At 35.4% G+C, this 17,791-nt stretch overlaps 1 protein-coding gene and 1 long non-coding RNA gene across 3 annotated transcripts in view; one reads left to right on the top strand and one right to left on the bottom strand.

Moving 5' to 3' along the window:
* LOC117220675 (1-phosphatidylinositol 4,5-bisphosphate phosphodiesterase epsilon-1) overlaps positions 1-17,791 on the top strand; it is a 72,831-nt gene that overhangs the window by 11,969 nt on the left and 43,071 nt on the right. For both annotated transcript variants that reach the window (XM_076518721.1, XM_033470884.2), the window contains exons 4-5: positions 9,709-9,918; positions 13,884-14,111. In XM_076518721.1, the coding sequence (XP_076374836.1) occupies positions 9,709-9,918; positions 13,884-14,111 (438 nt within the window). The remainder of the gene's footprint in view (positions 1-9,708; positions 9,919-13,883; positions 14,112-17,791) is intronic.
* On the bottom strand, positions 332-12,626 carry LOC117220680 (uncharacterized). Its single transcript, XR_004490330.2, has 2 exons — positions 12,455-12,626; positions 332-1,896 (listed from the first exon to the last, which is right to left on the bottom strand). It is a non-coding gene; the product is annotated as an uncharacterized LOC117220680 (long non-coding RNA).

Raw genomic sequence — 17,791 nt, 5'->3', positions numbered from 1 at the left:
AAATGAACGATTATGAGTTCTCTTGAAATGTTGATAGTGTGCGATGTGTCGTAGATTCATCAATTTCGGAATAAATTTTTTTCAATTAAATTTTAATAAAATTGTTTTAGTTCTTAGACCGTCTAAGATGAAATTTTTAATCAAATTTGTAATAAAGGATTGTATTAATAACATAACTCACATTTATGTAATAGTAGTAGTAAATGGTACAATTTTGCTTCGAGAAAATTACAAGACTAGACGTTAACGAAAGTATTATATTAGGTTCCTACATTAATAATTAAATGAAAAGTAATAATTAAATACATTAAAGTAATAATTAAACTAATAATTAAATAAAAAGGTACAATGTTTATCCATCAGTGTATTTAACCACACGTTGATTCACTCTGAACATTCGACAACTCTTTTCCACTCGATCCGCTACATTTTGTTAGCAATGCATCGAATCTGGAATGTCGACGTAAAACAACGACATAAACGCGGGAAAGAAGGAAAGAATGCGTATCACGGTTAAATAAGGTGCGATAAGGGAAGGAAACTGCCAGTTGACACGTAGCCGCGCATAATACGGAAAAAATAATGAGAATCAATGATTGAGCAGTTCGCACGTGTCGCGAATGCTCGGGACGATCCCCTATCACTTATTCAAATGGCAGAATCGTAGGGGAGAGGAGCGTGGTAAGAGTGGATCCGTTGGAGATCGAATGATTTCACAGGGAAGCTACACGTACGATTTGGCAGGCTGCCAAGTAAGTTCCCCGATAAAATCCGTACATTCCCCGTGTCTCTGCCGAAAGCGTTGAACCATGGAATACGAACAGTGAACGAGGTCAAAGGTTGCCCCGGAGATACGAGAACTACTCAAATTACCGCCACCCACCCCCCATCTTTCCGTTCGTTTGACCACTTTAAAACGAAAAAAAAACAACACCGATATGGGGCTACTAACGCGCGCCGAGGTCGTTGAAACTCGGAAACACGAGTCCGCGCGCCCTTTGTCATCTTTTATTAAATCCCGGCTCAACGGTTTGCTGCGCTCTCCACGGGATTCACGGTATTTTCACCTGAACGCGAAATGTTTTGCAATCCCGCTCCATTAGGAGCATCTTTTACTTCGGCCGTCTGTCGATCCAATTAATTTCATTTGTCTTGAGCTGTGATTTCCAGTTCCATGTTCTTCTACCGCATTTCTTCTATTTGAGATATTAATTACGATATATGCGGTTTTATAATGCATTTTGTACGTATATGCATACGATATACTTTAACAGGAGATCCTCTATTTGGGATACGCGCTACAATTTATCATGTTTGTTTTTTAGGCTGGCACTGCTCCTTGCTTCGTTTTGCTATTTAAAATATTAATTATAATATATGCAATTTTATAATGTATTTCATATTTGCGGGCAACTTTATTTCAATCGCTTCATGATTTTATTTTCATCCTCTGATAAGAATACACAGTTCGGTGTGTTTAATTTGTCTTAAACTGTGATCGAACAGCTTCTTACCACATTTCTTCTATTTAAAACATTTGTTTATAATAAATGCAATTTTATGAATGTATTTTGTATCTTGTATTTTGCGACAAGAGTTTATTTCAATCGTTTTATAATTTTATTCTGAGGTTTTCCGATTAGGATGCAAAATTTATTGCATTTGTCTTGACCTGTGGTTTGTTATTTGAGGTATTTCAGGTATTTAATTTAAAAAATGAGTTATTTTTCGTTTGACAAATACGAATAGATTCCCTCTTAATTGGTTCGATTTATTTCAGTTGTCTTTGGCTATAGTTTAACATTTGCAGCTGCTAATATCGTAACCCATTTTATATTTTGATCCAACGATGTTCCATTTATTATGCCCTTTTGATTTAAAAGCGTGGCGCCTCTTCTGGGAGCACATTGTTTTAATTAATTTTGTTATCTCGAGGAAACAAATGAAATAGGCAAGATTAGATCTAAGAAATCCTTCGAATAATTTATCTAATTATAAATAAAACAAACATTAACGAAATAACACATCGCACGATTAAATCTAATTTTTTCGTGCACTTTAGAAGTAGGTAAAAAATAAAATATAAAAAAACACGGTGAGAACAGATTCGTACCCTGAAAATTACATCATTGTAACATCGTGTACAAATCTGATACCTAACCGTTTAATCGATGGAATTAATTAATCCAAAATAATATCCAATTAAGAAGATATCGATTCGTTGCACTTAAAAAATTTATGCGAAAATCCAATTTAGAGTGAAACGCGGTAAGAAATGATTTCCTCAGGTATTAGAAAATTGCGTCGTGTCACAGCATCGTGTGCTAATAAGAAGTGTCAACAATGTGCAAGCGTCGGAACATCGCTTCTAGAAATTGTCGACCGTTAAGGGTTTAACGCGATACTTTTGTTGGTGATGTATGAGAATGCGAAACCGAAGATCAGATGGGGAAACCGAATATGAAGATGGAGCCGACGGAAACCGAGAAGGGAGAAGAAATACGTGCGGCAATAAGGTTAGGGGTTTCTATCGGCCTCCAGCAGCAATGATGGTTGTAGGCCGGCGGAAACTACTTGCTCTTGTTGCTGATGGTCGTCGGCATCGAAGATTACAAGCTCTGTGTACAGGTAAATTGTCATATACAGGAGTATTTTGTTGTGTTTCCAGGATATTTGTGCAAGCTCTGTGTTTTCTTCAACTGTTTGCACTCGGAGAATTTTCTTGGATCGCCTACCAAAAAGAAACTCGATCTTACGAAGATTTCGAACGTGATTCGCTACGTGTTCTTGTTATTCGCGTGTTTTAAAAATCGAAATTAAATTCTGCTCTTTCTATCATGAATATTTAAACGCGAAAGTAAAGATTGGAATACGATAAGTAAACATTTTTCAAATCATAGTGCGAGGGATTCAAAAATATGTAACATGATAAATTGTTGGAAATAATGAAAGATTGTATTGATAGAAATTTTATGAAGCGAAAATTATTAATTCTGAAAGTACTATAATTATCAGCTGTAAAGAAATTGGAAAATGAAAGAACGTTGAAAATAATTAGACTGTTTAAATAAAATTTGATAAAAGATTGTATCGATACAGATATTATGAAACAAAAGTTACCATAATTATCAGCAAATTTGCTATGTCCACTGAGAGGGGACATTCGAGTGCAAAGCGTTAATATTTGAATATTATGATCAACTGTTGAGAGGTGAAGACATTAACTAATAAATTGTTTTCATTCCAGATAAATTAATGTAATATCACCTCGTTTTCGAGTGTAGTTACATGACCTATTTAATTGAATATCCTCATCTAACATATTGACGATCAAATTTTGTATCGTTCAGCCCTATATGCATTAACATTGATTAAGCCATTCGCTGCCTGCGTTATATTTATAGATTTTAGGTCACACCAAAGTGATCATATTTCGCCGTCGATACCAGTGATTTTGTTCGAAATGAAACTTGACATCGTACCAGCGAAGCTAAAGGAGATTCGAGTCATTTTTTTTCTTGGTTTTTTATTTCCGAGTTAAAATTCAATCTTTCGAATTTCAAAGTTTTATCCTTATTTTAGAATTATTAATCTTTGTTTCCTAAATTAATTGTCGAGTCGAATTGAATCGTTTTTGTCTCATTGTAGAACACTCAAATTGTCGTAAAAATATTTTATTAATTGATAAATTAATGTTGTTATATGACAAATTATAAAGAAAATGATTTTAATTTGACATTTAACTTCGACAAAATCTGTTTCCATGAAAACATACTACTCTAATGAATATTTCTGAAACTAACTAACGAATCAAATTGAACCTTTTTTTATCTTATTATGGAAGATTTAAATTATTGTAAAAATATCTTATTATGTGACAAATTGATATTGTCACATGAGAAATTATTTTCAAAAGTGATGTTTTCGATCTGGCATTTAACTTCGATGAAATTTGATTTCACGAAAGCATGCTATACCAATAAATGTTTACTTCCGAATTCAATTGACGAATCTAATCGATTCTTTTTTTATTATTATTGATCGTTCAAACTATCCTAGCAATATTTTTATTAATCGAAGAATCAATGTTTTCGCACGACGAATTCAAAACAAAATGCGACACGCCATTCGAGGCGATAATAGAATTAATAACTCAGCCAGATAGTATTTTCAATAGCCAGTAAAACGAGCGGTTGGCAATTAATAAAACATGTCAACCGTGGAGGCTATTACCAAGGCAAACGGTGGCAGCGAGCGTGTTAATTGCGGCAATCCACTTTAGACAAGCGAATCCAGGAGCACGAATTCACAGCTGCGAACGAGTTCGACAAATAAATAAACTTTTCCTCGTGTTAAACGCGTACACGGCTCTCCGCGATGCTGTAAGTTGCATAACGCGTAAACACGAATGCAACGGTCTGACGTTCTGCATATGCGCCACGTGCGACGAGCAAAGCGCATCGGTTATTTTGCGAGGGAATGATTTTGTTACGTGTCACCGGCGAAGCGTAGCCGCGTAAAGTAATCAAGCCGAATATTAGTAAGCACGCGATAAAGTCTCCATCCACTGCAAAACAGCGGCGACGTTCCCGGAGGAGCGAACTCCGAGCTTCGCCACCGTTATCTTCCGACCGTTGGACATCGCCTAATTAGACCATTCGCCAGTTTCGTAATTTTATCGTGGCCGTGTGAACCGAAATAAATCTGTGTTACGTCATGCCCGCTGCCGGCACGGAAATTATGCTCCCTTGTTCGATTCTATCCTTAAGAGATTCCATGCGTCTTCGACGTGGAGAAATAGAACGTTTCTCTATTGTTACTCCATTCGGTAGAAAAATTACCGTTACCGTCATAATTTTACCAGATAAATTTTGTAGAGAACGACAGACATTTTCTCCCCTTATTTTAGACTGCATAGAATTTAGTAAAACATTGCAGTTTATTTCAAATTTTTTAGTACGAGATGCTAATAGACTAACATGTTAGTTTATTGTTAACTTAAATTGGTGCGCTGTAAATTTCAGTGTTAAATTGAATGTCTAATTTTTTAACAATGTTGTAGCAAATATTCTTGAATAATTCTTCATTCATTTGAGTATGTACATTTTGTTGTTGTTGCATTGATGCAATTTCATTTTCTATTCCATTCTATTTTATCTTTCTTTTCGCAAACATACTTAAGTATGTACATTTTCTTATTATAGTCATGTAGTTTTATCTTATTCCATTCGAATTTGATTTATTTTAGAAACACGTTTACGTATATAGATTTTCCTATTCTAATTATGTTATTTTATATTATGCTGTTCTATTTTAATTTATTTTATAAACCTACTTAACTATGTACGGTTTCCTATTATAATTATGTTATTGCATATAATAAATTTTGTATATGGAAGATTAACAATGCTCCATTTTGTAAGTCACGATATTATTAATTTGCTATGTGGTAAATAAATAAATAATACAAAATAACGATGATAATATACTACTAATATACTACATATTCAGTTGTAGACATCTTTTTCCAAATTCTAAGTTTCGTTAAAAAATTAATAAAATCGCAGCGACATCAGCGAATTACTTAATGAATTTTCTAAAACATAGTAATCGTGTTCGATAAGTCTGAACGATTTTACATATTTTATAACATTCTCCAAAATTGTTCCGTAAGCTCTGAATTATTTAATCTTTTTCTTTGTTCGAGGATTAGAAAACGTTTATAAAACGAGGCTCGGTGTAAAGCCGTTCCAGTTTGTTCCCCAATTTAATTTTCCACGATGAATCGCGTCCTCTATCGCACTATTAATTGTAAGATACCTCGCACACCCTCTGTCCCGTCGTAAACATAAAATTTATCGTGACAGCGACCAATCCCAACAAGAGGGATTCTCAGTTTCAATGACCTTAATGCCTTCGACAAAGTGCTTTGTCAACTCGAAAACATACCAGACGAAGGTTGTAAATCTAAAGGATTTAGGGGTAATTCCACAGGTGCAAAGTGCGTCCCATAGTTCCGCTAACAGCTTCGAATTTCAGCCATAGTTAAAACATCGCCGATAAATTATATTTCTTCGTACGACAACTTCGGCGTCAACGTTGCGCAATGCAATAATCCCTTCGAATTAATTCCATATAATAAATGAATCGCGGGCGTTCGCGTGCACACGTTACATAATTCGTAATTCATTGCGTTAGTGGAATAGTAATTTCGATTTTAATCAAAAGCAGCGCAGAATTATATTGCTCTCGTGTTATTGAAGTTATTGACGAAGCTGCATAAACAAATTTGTTCTTTTGGAAAAACATTTATTTCCATTGTCACAGAATAATTTCATATGATTAATTCAGATAACTAGATCGCTGCGATGATTGGAATTAATTTCATATGAACATGTTTTTCTTACTGATTTTTTCGGAAACATTTGTCACGTAGCTGTTATTTTTAGACTCTGAGCGCGTAATGTTTGTGTATAAACTGCGATCTTTATGTAAAAATAAAATTGTCAATGTTGATCGTAATCTACTGTTCTAATTATTGTTATAGTTAGAATACAATGTAAAAAGATCTTTAAGTTCATCTAATGTCTTCACACTTTTGTATGTTTGTCTCTCATTTTTATTAAAAATGTGTAACCAAATGTGCAAGCAATAATTTAAATCTTTTAAAAACGTGGTTCTTGGAATAAATCTCTTTTACATTTCACAATTAAAAACTTTAAACAATAAACACGATTGAAAAATAACTATTATCTTTGGCTCCTGATTGTAATTATGATTTACAACCAAACATTGAAATTTTTTAATCACAAAATTTGCGAATAATTTCTTATAAATTTCGTTTAAAAATGAAGATTCCGTTTGAACAATAAACACGATTATCTCAATGATTTTTTTTCACCAAAATTTTGCGACTAACTTATTTTCTATCCCTGATCGCAATTATTATTTGCAACCATACATCGAAATTCTTCAATCGTGAAGTTTGCGAACAACTTCTTTTACATTTCGCAATGAATATCTTCGATTAGAATCATAAACCCGTTTGCCTCACCGAAATTCGTCAAACAATCGCTATTTTCAATCCGCGCATCGCCAGATTTTCGCACAGCGGTCACAGCAGATTAGCATAACCACCGCCGGTGAAAATCGCGATCACCGTAAATTCCCATTCCGCCGCGGTTATCGTAATCATTATACCAGGCCGAAGTATACGGGCGGGTATAGGGGAAACCGCTTTAAGCATTGTTTTCACCTTGAAGACTCGAAAAAAAGTGGCGGAAGAAAATTGCCAGGGATACTTCTTGGGGAAGTTGCCGTGGAACCCGAAAACTTACGAAAGAGTTCCGAGTTTTTTGGGTTACCGAAGTTTCCTTGTTAGGCAGCTCGTGCAGCCAGCCACGTTCGAGACAGCTTAGTCGCCAGTTTCGTCGACTCTTGAAATAGCTTATGCAATTCATGAAACAGTACAACCAGTCCCAGTTCTAGCCCAGTTAGTTCCCGATCATATTCACCGTTCGATGTCTATTGTGCCTGTGCCTGAGCATCGCGAGCTCCTCTGTTTAATCGTAATGCCGGGTTTTGCAGGTAGCTTTAATAATGCACTGGCGAACCGAACAAAAAGGTATTTACTGGGCCGTGTATAGTCGTGTCCGCAATTGTTTTGCCACGAGAAACGACTAAGCTCCGAGTCCAACAATGACCGCGCTACCATTCACAAATTCGAAAGTTTCCTTCTTTTTAAATAACATCTTGACGATCGAAATTCTTTCGCCTAAATTCAATCTGAAGGATGCGAACGACGACGAATATACCGAATGAAATAGATGCGAATAAACACAACAGACCCGTGAAAATCTCATAGGTTCTGTGAAATGCAATGCCTTCATCAAAATAAAAGTTTGCTTTGTTCCTAATTACGTTATTTTACGTTTTATCTGCCTCTTCATTAACAACAGCATAACAACTATGAAAAATGCGTTTAATTTTGCACGATAAATTTGCTTCGATAAATCATTCGTAAACACAATAATTTTTACCACGTGCGCGTCAAAAACATTGTTTATCAAATTCTTAAATAGCGAAATATCTGGCAAAGGATCGAAAAAAGCTAAAACGGAGCCGTACCGCCGGAGAACGAATTTTCCACGAACTCCCTTAACCGCGAATTAAATCCTCTCATTGAGCGGGGTACAATAAAAATATTAGATACGGCGAGAGATCGTCAATGGAAAAAGAGGACGAGCGTTTCAAATGAAATCGCGATCGGTACGCGTCGCTCGTGGAATATTAACAACAGAGAGAAATCGATTGTGGGTCAAGCAATTTGAAACTTTAAAAGGGGATCGGTAAAATACGTACAACGGAATGAATACCGTGAAATGGGAAAAAGAGAGAAGTACCCTATCGAAACGAATCCTTTATTTCTACGGTCGTTTCCTGCCTCGCTCACGTTCTCAAATCGAGAGATTCTATTTGCCTGGAAAGGAATCGACAGCGTGTATTAACATTAATACGGTCCCGAGAACACCAAGAGCTTTCAACCGGCTACGACTAAGCAAAGATTCTCCCCAAGGATCACGCGAATGAACCATCGCACCAGCGATGAAATGTTATCGAGTTCCCGGGAAAAAAAAATCGAAGCAGCTTTCACATTTTCCTCGGCGCTTAATCAGCCGTGTCCTTTCGTCCGCGTCATTGATTTCAAGCGGATAGATTCAATTCTTGCCCGTCCATATTGATTACTCGATGTCTACTTATTTAGACCAAATACAATGTTTCGCTTCGGTTTTTGTACGTGTCTCTGTGGTTTTTATAAATTGGTGTATTAAACATTTGATATAAGTTTATAAAACGTTAAATACAATTGTAATTCAACTCAAATTTAATCCAATAAAATACTAATAAAATAGAAATAGAATGTTAGGATCTTATGACTCCAAGATTTAAGTGTAAGTTAAGTATGTAAGTAGTTAAGTATGATCTCTGCTAAATTGTGACGACAAAAATTTATGTTCGTTATGAAGTATTCAATTTCCGCATTTTCGTTCAGTACGTACACAGTAATATTTATTTTCATTTATATTTAAACTTATAGTTTTTCTAAATTACGTCAAGAAAGATTCGGGTTTTAGTATACAATATTTTATCTTATTTTTTCGTCAAGTTTTCTCAATATGTACATATCATTTTTCAAGATAGTATTCTTCTTAATAGAATCTTAAACGAATGATTTTATTGTATTCTTAATAAAGCAGTTCTGATTATTTTCTTGATTCTGGTAAAATTAATGTACTCTTACTTGTATTGGAAGGAGGAGTCAGAAGCCTTAAACGTTTCAAAATAATATTTTACACAAAAATACACTATATTGTAAACAATGATACAGTGAGCATTATAATTTTTATCCTTGAAGTCATTTACGTGTTTCAAAAATGAAAAGTTTGAGTTCTACACTAGGTTAATCCAATAATCAATTTGAGCATCTCTATTAAGTACAATTTTCATTTTCATTTATATTTAGACTTAGTCTTCCAAAATTGTGTCAAGGAACACTATAAAAACAAAATAAAATATGGAGTATTATATTCTTGATATTTCAGACTCATATTCACCTGTTGAATATTATAATATGATGACGTATATTCTGATTAAACAATGGACATTTTCAGCGAAGTACGAATAATTTCGAAAATAATTTTGTTGCAGCCTCGGGATGACAGTAAGGACATCCGCGAGCTGTCGCGGATCAAGGACCCCGAAAACGTGCCGACCGCGAGACACATTGCGAGAATCGAAACCATCGCGGAATCGCCAACGGAATGTATATCTAGGAACAGCTCCTTGGACAAGCCAGAGAAGGATACTCCCGTTCGCGATGCAAAGTCTGTCCTCGAGAAGATTGCCGAGTTCCATAAGGTAAAATCAATCTCTCTGTTATTCTCATCTCGCATTATGAATATTTTCCTAAGAAACAACTGAATAAACGTGAACGAATGGTTTGAAACGAATCCTTTGAAATTGAATAATAAAAGAAACGATGACAATCTTGTGACTGATCTCAGCTTCCTTTGTGTTGCTACGCTTGAAAACCATTTCTCAGTGGACCACTGTTTCGAATAAAGTAATGTTCGCGGTGCAAAATGAGTATCCTGCTTTTAACAAATTTCTCGTTGCGCTGCAACTAATTGCGAGTAAAGCTTCTTTTACTATGAATACCAATTTATAAACATTACGGTAATATTCTAAAAAATCAAAATCTAACGTCATAGTTTTAAGTGTTAACTCTAAATTTAGCTATGAATAATTTACACATTATCAATCATTGTTAAAATCTTAAATAAGAAAAAACAAAGTGAATTTAATTATTATATTTATATTATTCTAAGCATTATATTATATGCTAAGATCAACATTTGATACGATTGTTTTAAGTGTTAACTTTAAAAATTTACCATAATGATGATTTATTATATATATTGTCAATCACTGACAAAATATTAAAAGTGAAGCACGAAGAGAACTTCTATGTATATTGCATTTATATTATTTTAACCACTACATAATGCAAAGACCAAAATATAATATTGTTGTCCCAAGTGTTATCCAGCCATTGATTTTTAAAGGGGAGTACACAAAAAGATTTTTCGTATTATTAAACGTAAAAGACTACTCGTATTATACTAAGTATTATGCGATAAGTCAAGCTCTTCCATTTTTATTTAAGAAGTTGTGACATTTTATCTTGATAAAGTTGCATTGTTGTGCGCATACTGTAGCTAATTTTTCGTTTACTATCTACATGCCGGCGGGACTATGCGTCGCTGGATATCATATATAAACCTAGATACCCTCATGAATATACGGGCAAAGACCTGAACTTAAACAAACGCTAGATAAGTTTAGTGGACGATGGCATAATGTACGAAAGATTAAAATCACGCACACGTGACAGCGACTGATAACCACTGAATAGAGGAGCTAAGTCACGTATACGGGATAACGCCCGTTAAAGTGTTAAAACACTTGTATTGCTATTTCCTTGTACAGCGAACACATGGGGCTTTCGAGTAGCCTCCGTTCATTCTCAAAAGTGATCTAGAATCGCAGGATTCTCAAAATGATACAGTGAACGTTAGTACTTGCAACGTGATTCGTAACTAAATAACTATGTGTGTACACAACTAAGTGAGTACGTAACTATGTAAATGTACAACTATATGAATACATAACTATGTAGTTATGTAACTATTTGAATAAATAACTATGTGGCTATATAACGAATACATAACTAAGTGGCTATATAACTATGTGAATGCAAAATTATCTGACTATGTAACTTTGTGAATACACAACTATATAGCTATATAACAGTGTATGTAGCTATGTAACTATGTGGATGCATAACTGTGCGAATACACAACTATGTAACTATGTAACTATGCTAATACATAACTATATGGCTATATAACTATATGAATACATAGCTAAGTGGCTATATAAATATGTGGATACACAACTAGCTGTAACTATGTAACTATGTGAATACATAACTATGTAATTATATAACTATATGAATGCATAATTATCTAGCTATGTAAATATGTAAATACACAACTATGTAGCTATTAACTGTGTAATAGATGACTATGTATCTATGTAACTATATAAATACATAACTGTGTAACTCTATAGCTATGTAAATACCGCGCATAACTACGTAACTGTATAACTATGTGAATACATAAATACGTAGTTATATAACTATGTGAATACGTAACTATATAAATATATAACTATATAAATACATTACTATATAACTGTATGATACAGAGAAATTACATTGATACACTTTGATACATTCTGTTTGGTGTCACATGTTGCCGAGTATAAAACTCTATATGTATAATAATATTCTGTTATGTATGAAGTACATCTTGCTACATAGTTATTTTTTGCATACAGTTTATGTATACTCTCTGTCACACATTTCTTAGTATAAGTATAGCAATTACAGTGCGTTGAATCTATATGATCCTGAACTCGTGGCGTTAGATTCATTATTAGTATACTGTGGATTCTATGTACTCGTCACAAAAATAAGATACGAGAAATACAAAGCTATGAAATATTAATTACAACTCAACTAACTAATAATTAGATATTCTATTTTCAAGATATCTGACTTATTAAAATGGGAATACACGTTTTTCAGACGACGAACTTAGGAAATGTACACTTTGCACATAAATCCACAGTCGAGTCTTCGACGACCCTCGACTACCAAGTTTCGTGGAGGTCCAATGAAAACTCGAATTCTGGCTACAGAAAAGTCGTTTCGAGGATCACTGAGCAGTAAAAGAAAACGGGCACGACGCGACGAAAAGTGAAAATTTGTTGGCCAGACTGATCCGCGTAGCAAAACTCGCAAACGAACCTCTTCTTATCTACTCACCGGCGAATGTCTTACGTCTAAGCCCGCTGCTAGGTACTCGACAATGGCCGAGGACCATTGTCTAGCGACAGAAGTAGTTGGAGCTGTCAAGGCAGCTAAAGAGCTATTGCCACCACATCGTTGGAATAGCCCGCGGCTCTATCTCTAGTCTCCTCGCTCCATTCTCGCTCCACTACGCTGCTACGTTTGACAAACATGCAGACGCACCAGCGTAATATAGTCGTGGAAGTCGTGCCTAACGTGTTGTTCACACTCGGACATGTGATCTGCAAAGGATACCTAACTCGCATACCAAGATCCACTTAGCGAGACCAGAGCCTCTAGCATGAGTCCTGGGTTTTTGGACGAGTTCCATACGTTTCTCAGCTGTTTGCCAATCAGTGCGCACACGGGATCACTAAAAGTAGAATACATGAAATTCATTTCGTTTACTAATGATCTTTGTTAATGGATCAGGTTGCTACCTGTAGATTTTCGTCGGTTCTAATTAGATTGCGAGTACTCATGCGTTATTTTGTGAAAATCACAATTATAGAAAAATTCCCTTTGTCGACTAAAAGATTGCTCGTTGTAAAAAGAAAGTAAAACTGCAATTAGTTCTTGTTGGATTATACATTTTCTTGCACTTTAGGAGATCTGAATATGCTACAAATGCACCATCGTGTATCTAGTTATATTTATTTATTGTATTTACTATGTTATTGGGTTATTGCAAATGTAATTTCAATTTTCCAAATAGATAATTTACAGAAATGCCGAAATTAATTTTGCAACAACCCAATATCCTCTTATAAACTATGATAAAAATGTCGCCAAATAAAAGCTATAAATTCTCTAAATATCATGCTACGTGTCATAATTTTCAATAATTATATTCACAACGTTCATTTGACGTTCTTCGCGTGAAATACAAAATCATGGGAGTCGGGCGCGTGTGACGCTCTGGTAGCGAACATGTTAAAAAGTTACAATATTCATCTTCTCTTCTTATCGCGGCTGTAAAACTTAGTATAAAATTGTCTGCGCAATAATCCGTAGCGACAATAATTAATCAAAATTAAATTTGCTTCGCTAGTGATGAAAAAATAAAATGCAATCGCGTCGGAGATTAAATTCCGTGTTCTGCAAGCTGCAGAAGATCTTGTGATCTATGGTCACGTTTTCTGAGCGCGGCGTGCATCACTTGCAACAATGTAGCAGTTACGTAAACAGAATAACAGGATTAAAGTTGATCCTTTGCTGCAGTCGGTTCTGTTGCATTTGCGACGGGCGCGCAGAAATGCCAAAGATGCGTAATCCGTTAATAGAGATCGCGGGGTGTTCCGCGAGTTTCCTCGTTCACGGTCTTGAAATAGAAATGCGAAATTAATATACAGCATCGCCGAAAGGTTTCTAAATATTCATGAGGACCGGCTGCATTTCTGTTTAGCATCGACACGCGCGCGGCAAGGATGCGACGACCAGTTCACTCCATCGCACCCTGAGCATTCATACGACCGCAATCGAGCAAACCTACATGGTCGAAGAATGCGACGAGAACGACTATCACCTCGATCTCGATTCCTACAAACCGGTGCAGCCACTCACAATCGACCATGGCGTTGCATTATTTCCTGTCGCTGCACCGCACTCTGGAATGGATTTGCATCTTCTGCAGGTAAAACCCTCCTATATATATATATATATATATATAATATACACTCTGTTTCTTCCTTTTGTTGTGTTTCAGCCATTCGGGCGTTCCCTGCAACGCTCAAGCATGCATTTTTCTATTGCCGCGTTAGATTCGCTTTGACGCATGAATGCACTCTGGAATTTAATCACTCGAAAGCGATCATACTCGTATAATTGTGACTAGATTGCAGATTTTTATGCATTTTTGACAATAGGAAATTGATTATTATAAATTATATCATATAATATTATATTATTATATTATTTATTATATTATTAGAATTGCTTCGAAGAAAAATGCATACAATCGTGAACAAATATTTAATAAGCAACTTAAGCAATTTTAATAACCTAATAAACACCTAATAACTTTGTTCAAATTGGACCAACGAGTTAAATATTTTTTAGACGTTGAAAGGACTAGAATTGCTATATAATGTGCAAAATAAATTTTTTCTTGAATTATCAATTGGGTGAATCTGGTTTTTCGATGTTTTCATCCGAGCATGTAACGAAAATTCGAACAATACAGTTTTTAGGTCACTGTAATCTATATGCTCGCTGAAAATGTCATCAGTCACATATTGGATTTACATATTTGTCAGAAACAAAATCACGAATGCAAATTCGGTAGGCTCAAAAATATAACGCAATTTAAAACGTTGCTAATTGAACGAGGAATTAGAGATTAGAACTTCAGGCGACAATATCTTGAAAGTGAAAACATTCGGATGTATTTAGATCTGTTACATACCTCTTCTTCATCCCGATGCAATTACATTCATTCATTTCGATGTAATTACGTTCATACGTTTCGATGTAATTACATTCATACTGACAGACGTAGTTACGTTCATACATTTCGGTTTAGTTACGTTCGTACATTTCGATGTAATTACGTTCATACATTTCGATGTAATTACATTCGTACCGACCTAACGAAAATATTTAATGTATGAGCTTTTTGTAAAAAGACAGGAATAATTTTATATTTTTTTAAAAAGCACTCTCCTTGCGTATTTTAAAGCTGTATATGAGACGGATATAAATTACAAAATAAATGAATTTGCACGTCAATACCGGTAGAAATGAATGTGTTGAAATTTTGCTAACTATTGCTCCAGTATTTGTATTTGTATTCTAGTGCACTTAATAATTGATAATAATTTATTTAGTCACTTTTATGAGTACATATAGAGTCACTGGTATCTTGAAATTATTATCCCAATCCTAACATAAAAATTTCTTTGATTTATTTATTTATTCATTTGCTTATTTCTCTTCATTTTCATCTTTCTAATACTTCTTGTAGTTACTTCGTTTGCTTTAGTTAGTTGACTCATTATATTTTATTTTATTAACTTATTACGCTTTATTCCATTGGCTTATTGTACTTTCTTTTATTGATTCATTATACTTTAATAAGCCAAAATTATATTATACTATTGGCTTATTCCAGTTCTACTTTATTCTATTTAATTGATCCATCTTGTTTTATTTATTTCAATGATTCTATTTCAGCCTGTATTACATTTACTTAACTTGCTGTATATTCCGTTTACCCTATATTTACTTTATCTATTCCCGATGTCTTATTTCAATACTGGGATACTGACCATGACCTACATAGGCTCGCTTTAGCTGGAACTTGACAAGATCCCGGATCAAGATAAAGAATTTATTGGTAGTTTGACAGGATAAAGCCTCTACTACGTACATACCAATCGAAATAGCTATAAATTCGAGGACTACGTTGTAAATAAATTGAATTCCCTTACTTGCACAGCATTTTCTAAAAGAGGCTTCTTGTCGATTGTGTCTTTCTACTCCTCTTTCTACTCCTTGTTGAATTCTCCGACTGGTCAAAAGTCTACCGTTCAAAAGATTATTTAAACTACAGTGATGAGAACTTCTGTGTCGTTTAGAATTCAATACAGGAATAATAAAATTTGTGCGTACTGTGTGGCTATATTTTCTCCAATGGTGAAGCATCGACAACAGGAGAATAGAATTTTATTCCAGCTTTAAAAAAAATTATTAACTGACCTGTAGATCTTTATTCAACATTGAAATATTCAAAGACCAATCATAAGAAACACAAATCGAATAAAAATGTGTTTCTTCCTTTAATCATTTAAATAAATCGAAAATATAACGTAACAATGTTCTTAAAATCGTCTAATGACTTCAAAGTGGAACAAGCTGGTTCTTTTGAACGACATATGTAATAATTACAGTTATCATTACTAATAGATACAACAATTTTCATCGGTAATATCGATAAATCTAAATTATTTCGATAGCATACATAAGTCCTGCAACTTTAATTGTACAGTAATTTCTCCCTAATTCGCGCTCAGATTGCGCACAAAAATGGACAGTTTGGGAAGAATTGAGAAAATCGTACGATTATTCGAGACTTGCGGTTCGCGATTTCATAGTTACCGATTGTCAACAACTATAAAAACGAGACGCAAGGCTCGAATAATCGTATCTCCTTTTCCCCAAAAAAATACTTGCAGTATTTCCATTTCGTGCGATTTAAGTGCATTTTATTCGTACGAAATTGAATTTCGTGTCTTGCAGTTACAATTTTAACAGTTTCTCCAAATACAAACAAATTCGATGATGTTAAAGTTATTTCGCAACGTAATACAACAACGTTAAGCGGCGAGTCAGAGACACCGCTCGCGTGCTAAAGGTTAAACGTCACGAAGTCAGGTCCATACGTTAGAAATCGTGTGCAAAATATTCACCGCGAGTCCGGCTGATAATTGCCGGCCAAGTGTTCCGGTTAAAACGAGACTGGCGTCGACGCCTTGAATGCAGCCTAAGAGAGAAAACAGCTCGCAACGTCTTTGTTCGTTGCAACCCGTGCTCCCCCGTTGAAAAGGCTCGCGACAAACGCGTGCTCTTGGTGCCATCGAGTGAAAAACGTCTTCAAATCGCAGTTATTTGTCGCGTTTCTGCGTAAACAACTGTCGAGCCTTGAGAAAGGGGGTACGAGCATAAAGCGAGCGACCTTACCCTCGAACGATTTCGAAATATTAATACGTCAGGGTTCAGCCATTTTCGTAAGTTTGGGGGCCGTTAAGATAAAAGGGATCGTCCGTGTAGTTTTCCTTGCACTTCAAAAGGATTTCAAAGGGGGCCAAGCCTTACCGACCCGCCTTGAGTATATCTCATAGAAATTCACGTCGAAGAGAGGCCACGGAGAGATGGGGCGAGGCCGAGAGAAAAGGGAAGGAGATCCGCGAGAGCAAGGAGGGGCAGCAGCCAGAAGTGAAAAGGATTAAAGGTGAAAGACGGCCAGAAGACGAGGGGAGGACAGTCGAAAAGGCAGAACCGGGTCATCCTTTCGATGGAAATGCCCTTTTTGTTAATTGGCCGCGTTTAACGTGAGAACGAGCTTCTCGCTCTAACCGTATTTTAATATGCAAGCTCTGTGGCTACGTGACAATCGATTTCTCCTTTCTTCGGAGGTCAGAAACGGAACACGTATCAGACTCGGTTCTCGCGACCCCTGTAACCCGGTGAGGGCGAGTTATAATCGCGGAAATACTCTGAAACTGGGGGCATCGCAATCAGTTTCGGTTCTTTGTAACTGGTCTGTGCATGTTTGTGCAAGTAAATATGTCAGAATGTGCAACAAATACGCGAGGA

This window comes from Megalopta genalis, chromosome 2, assembly GCF_051020955.1.
Source record: "Megalopta genalis isolate 19385.01 chromosome 2, iyMegGena1_principal, whole genome shotgun sequence".
Lineage (NCBI taxonomy): Eukaryota > Metazoa > Arthropoda > Insecta > Hymenoptera > Halictidae > Megalopta > Megalopta genalis.
The sequence above is the reverse complement of the archived record's forward strand: the minus strand, read 5'-3'. Positions and strand labels throughout refer to the sequence as shown.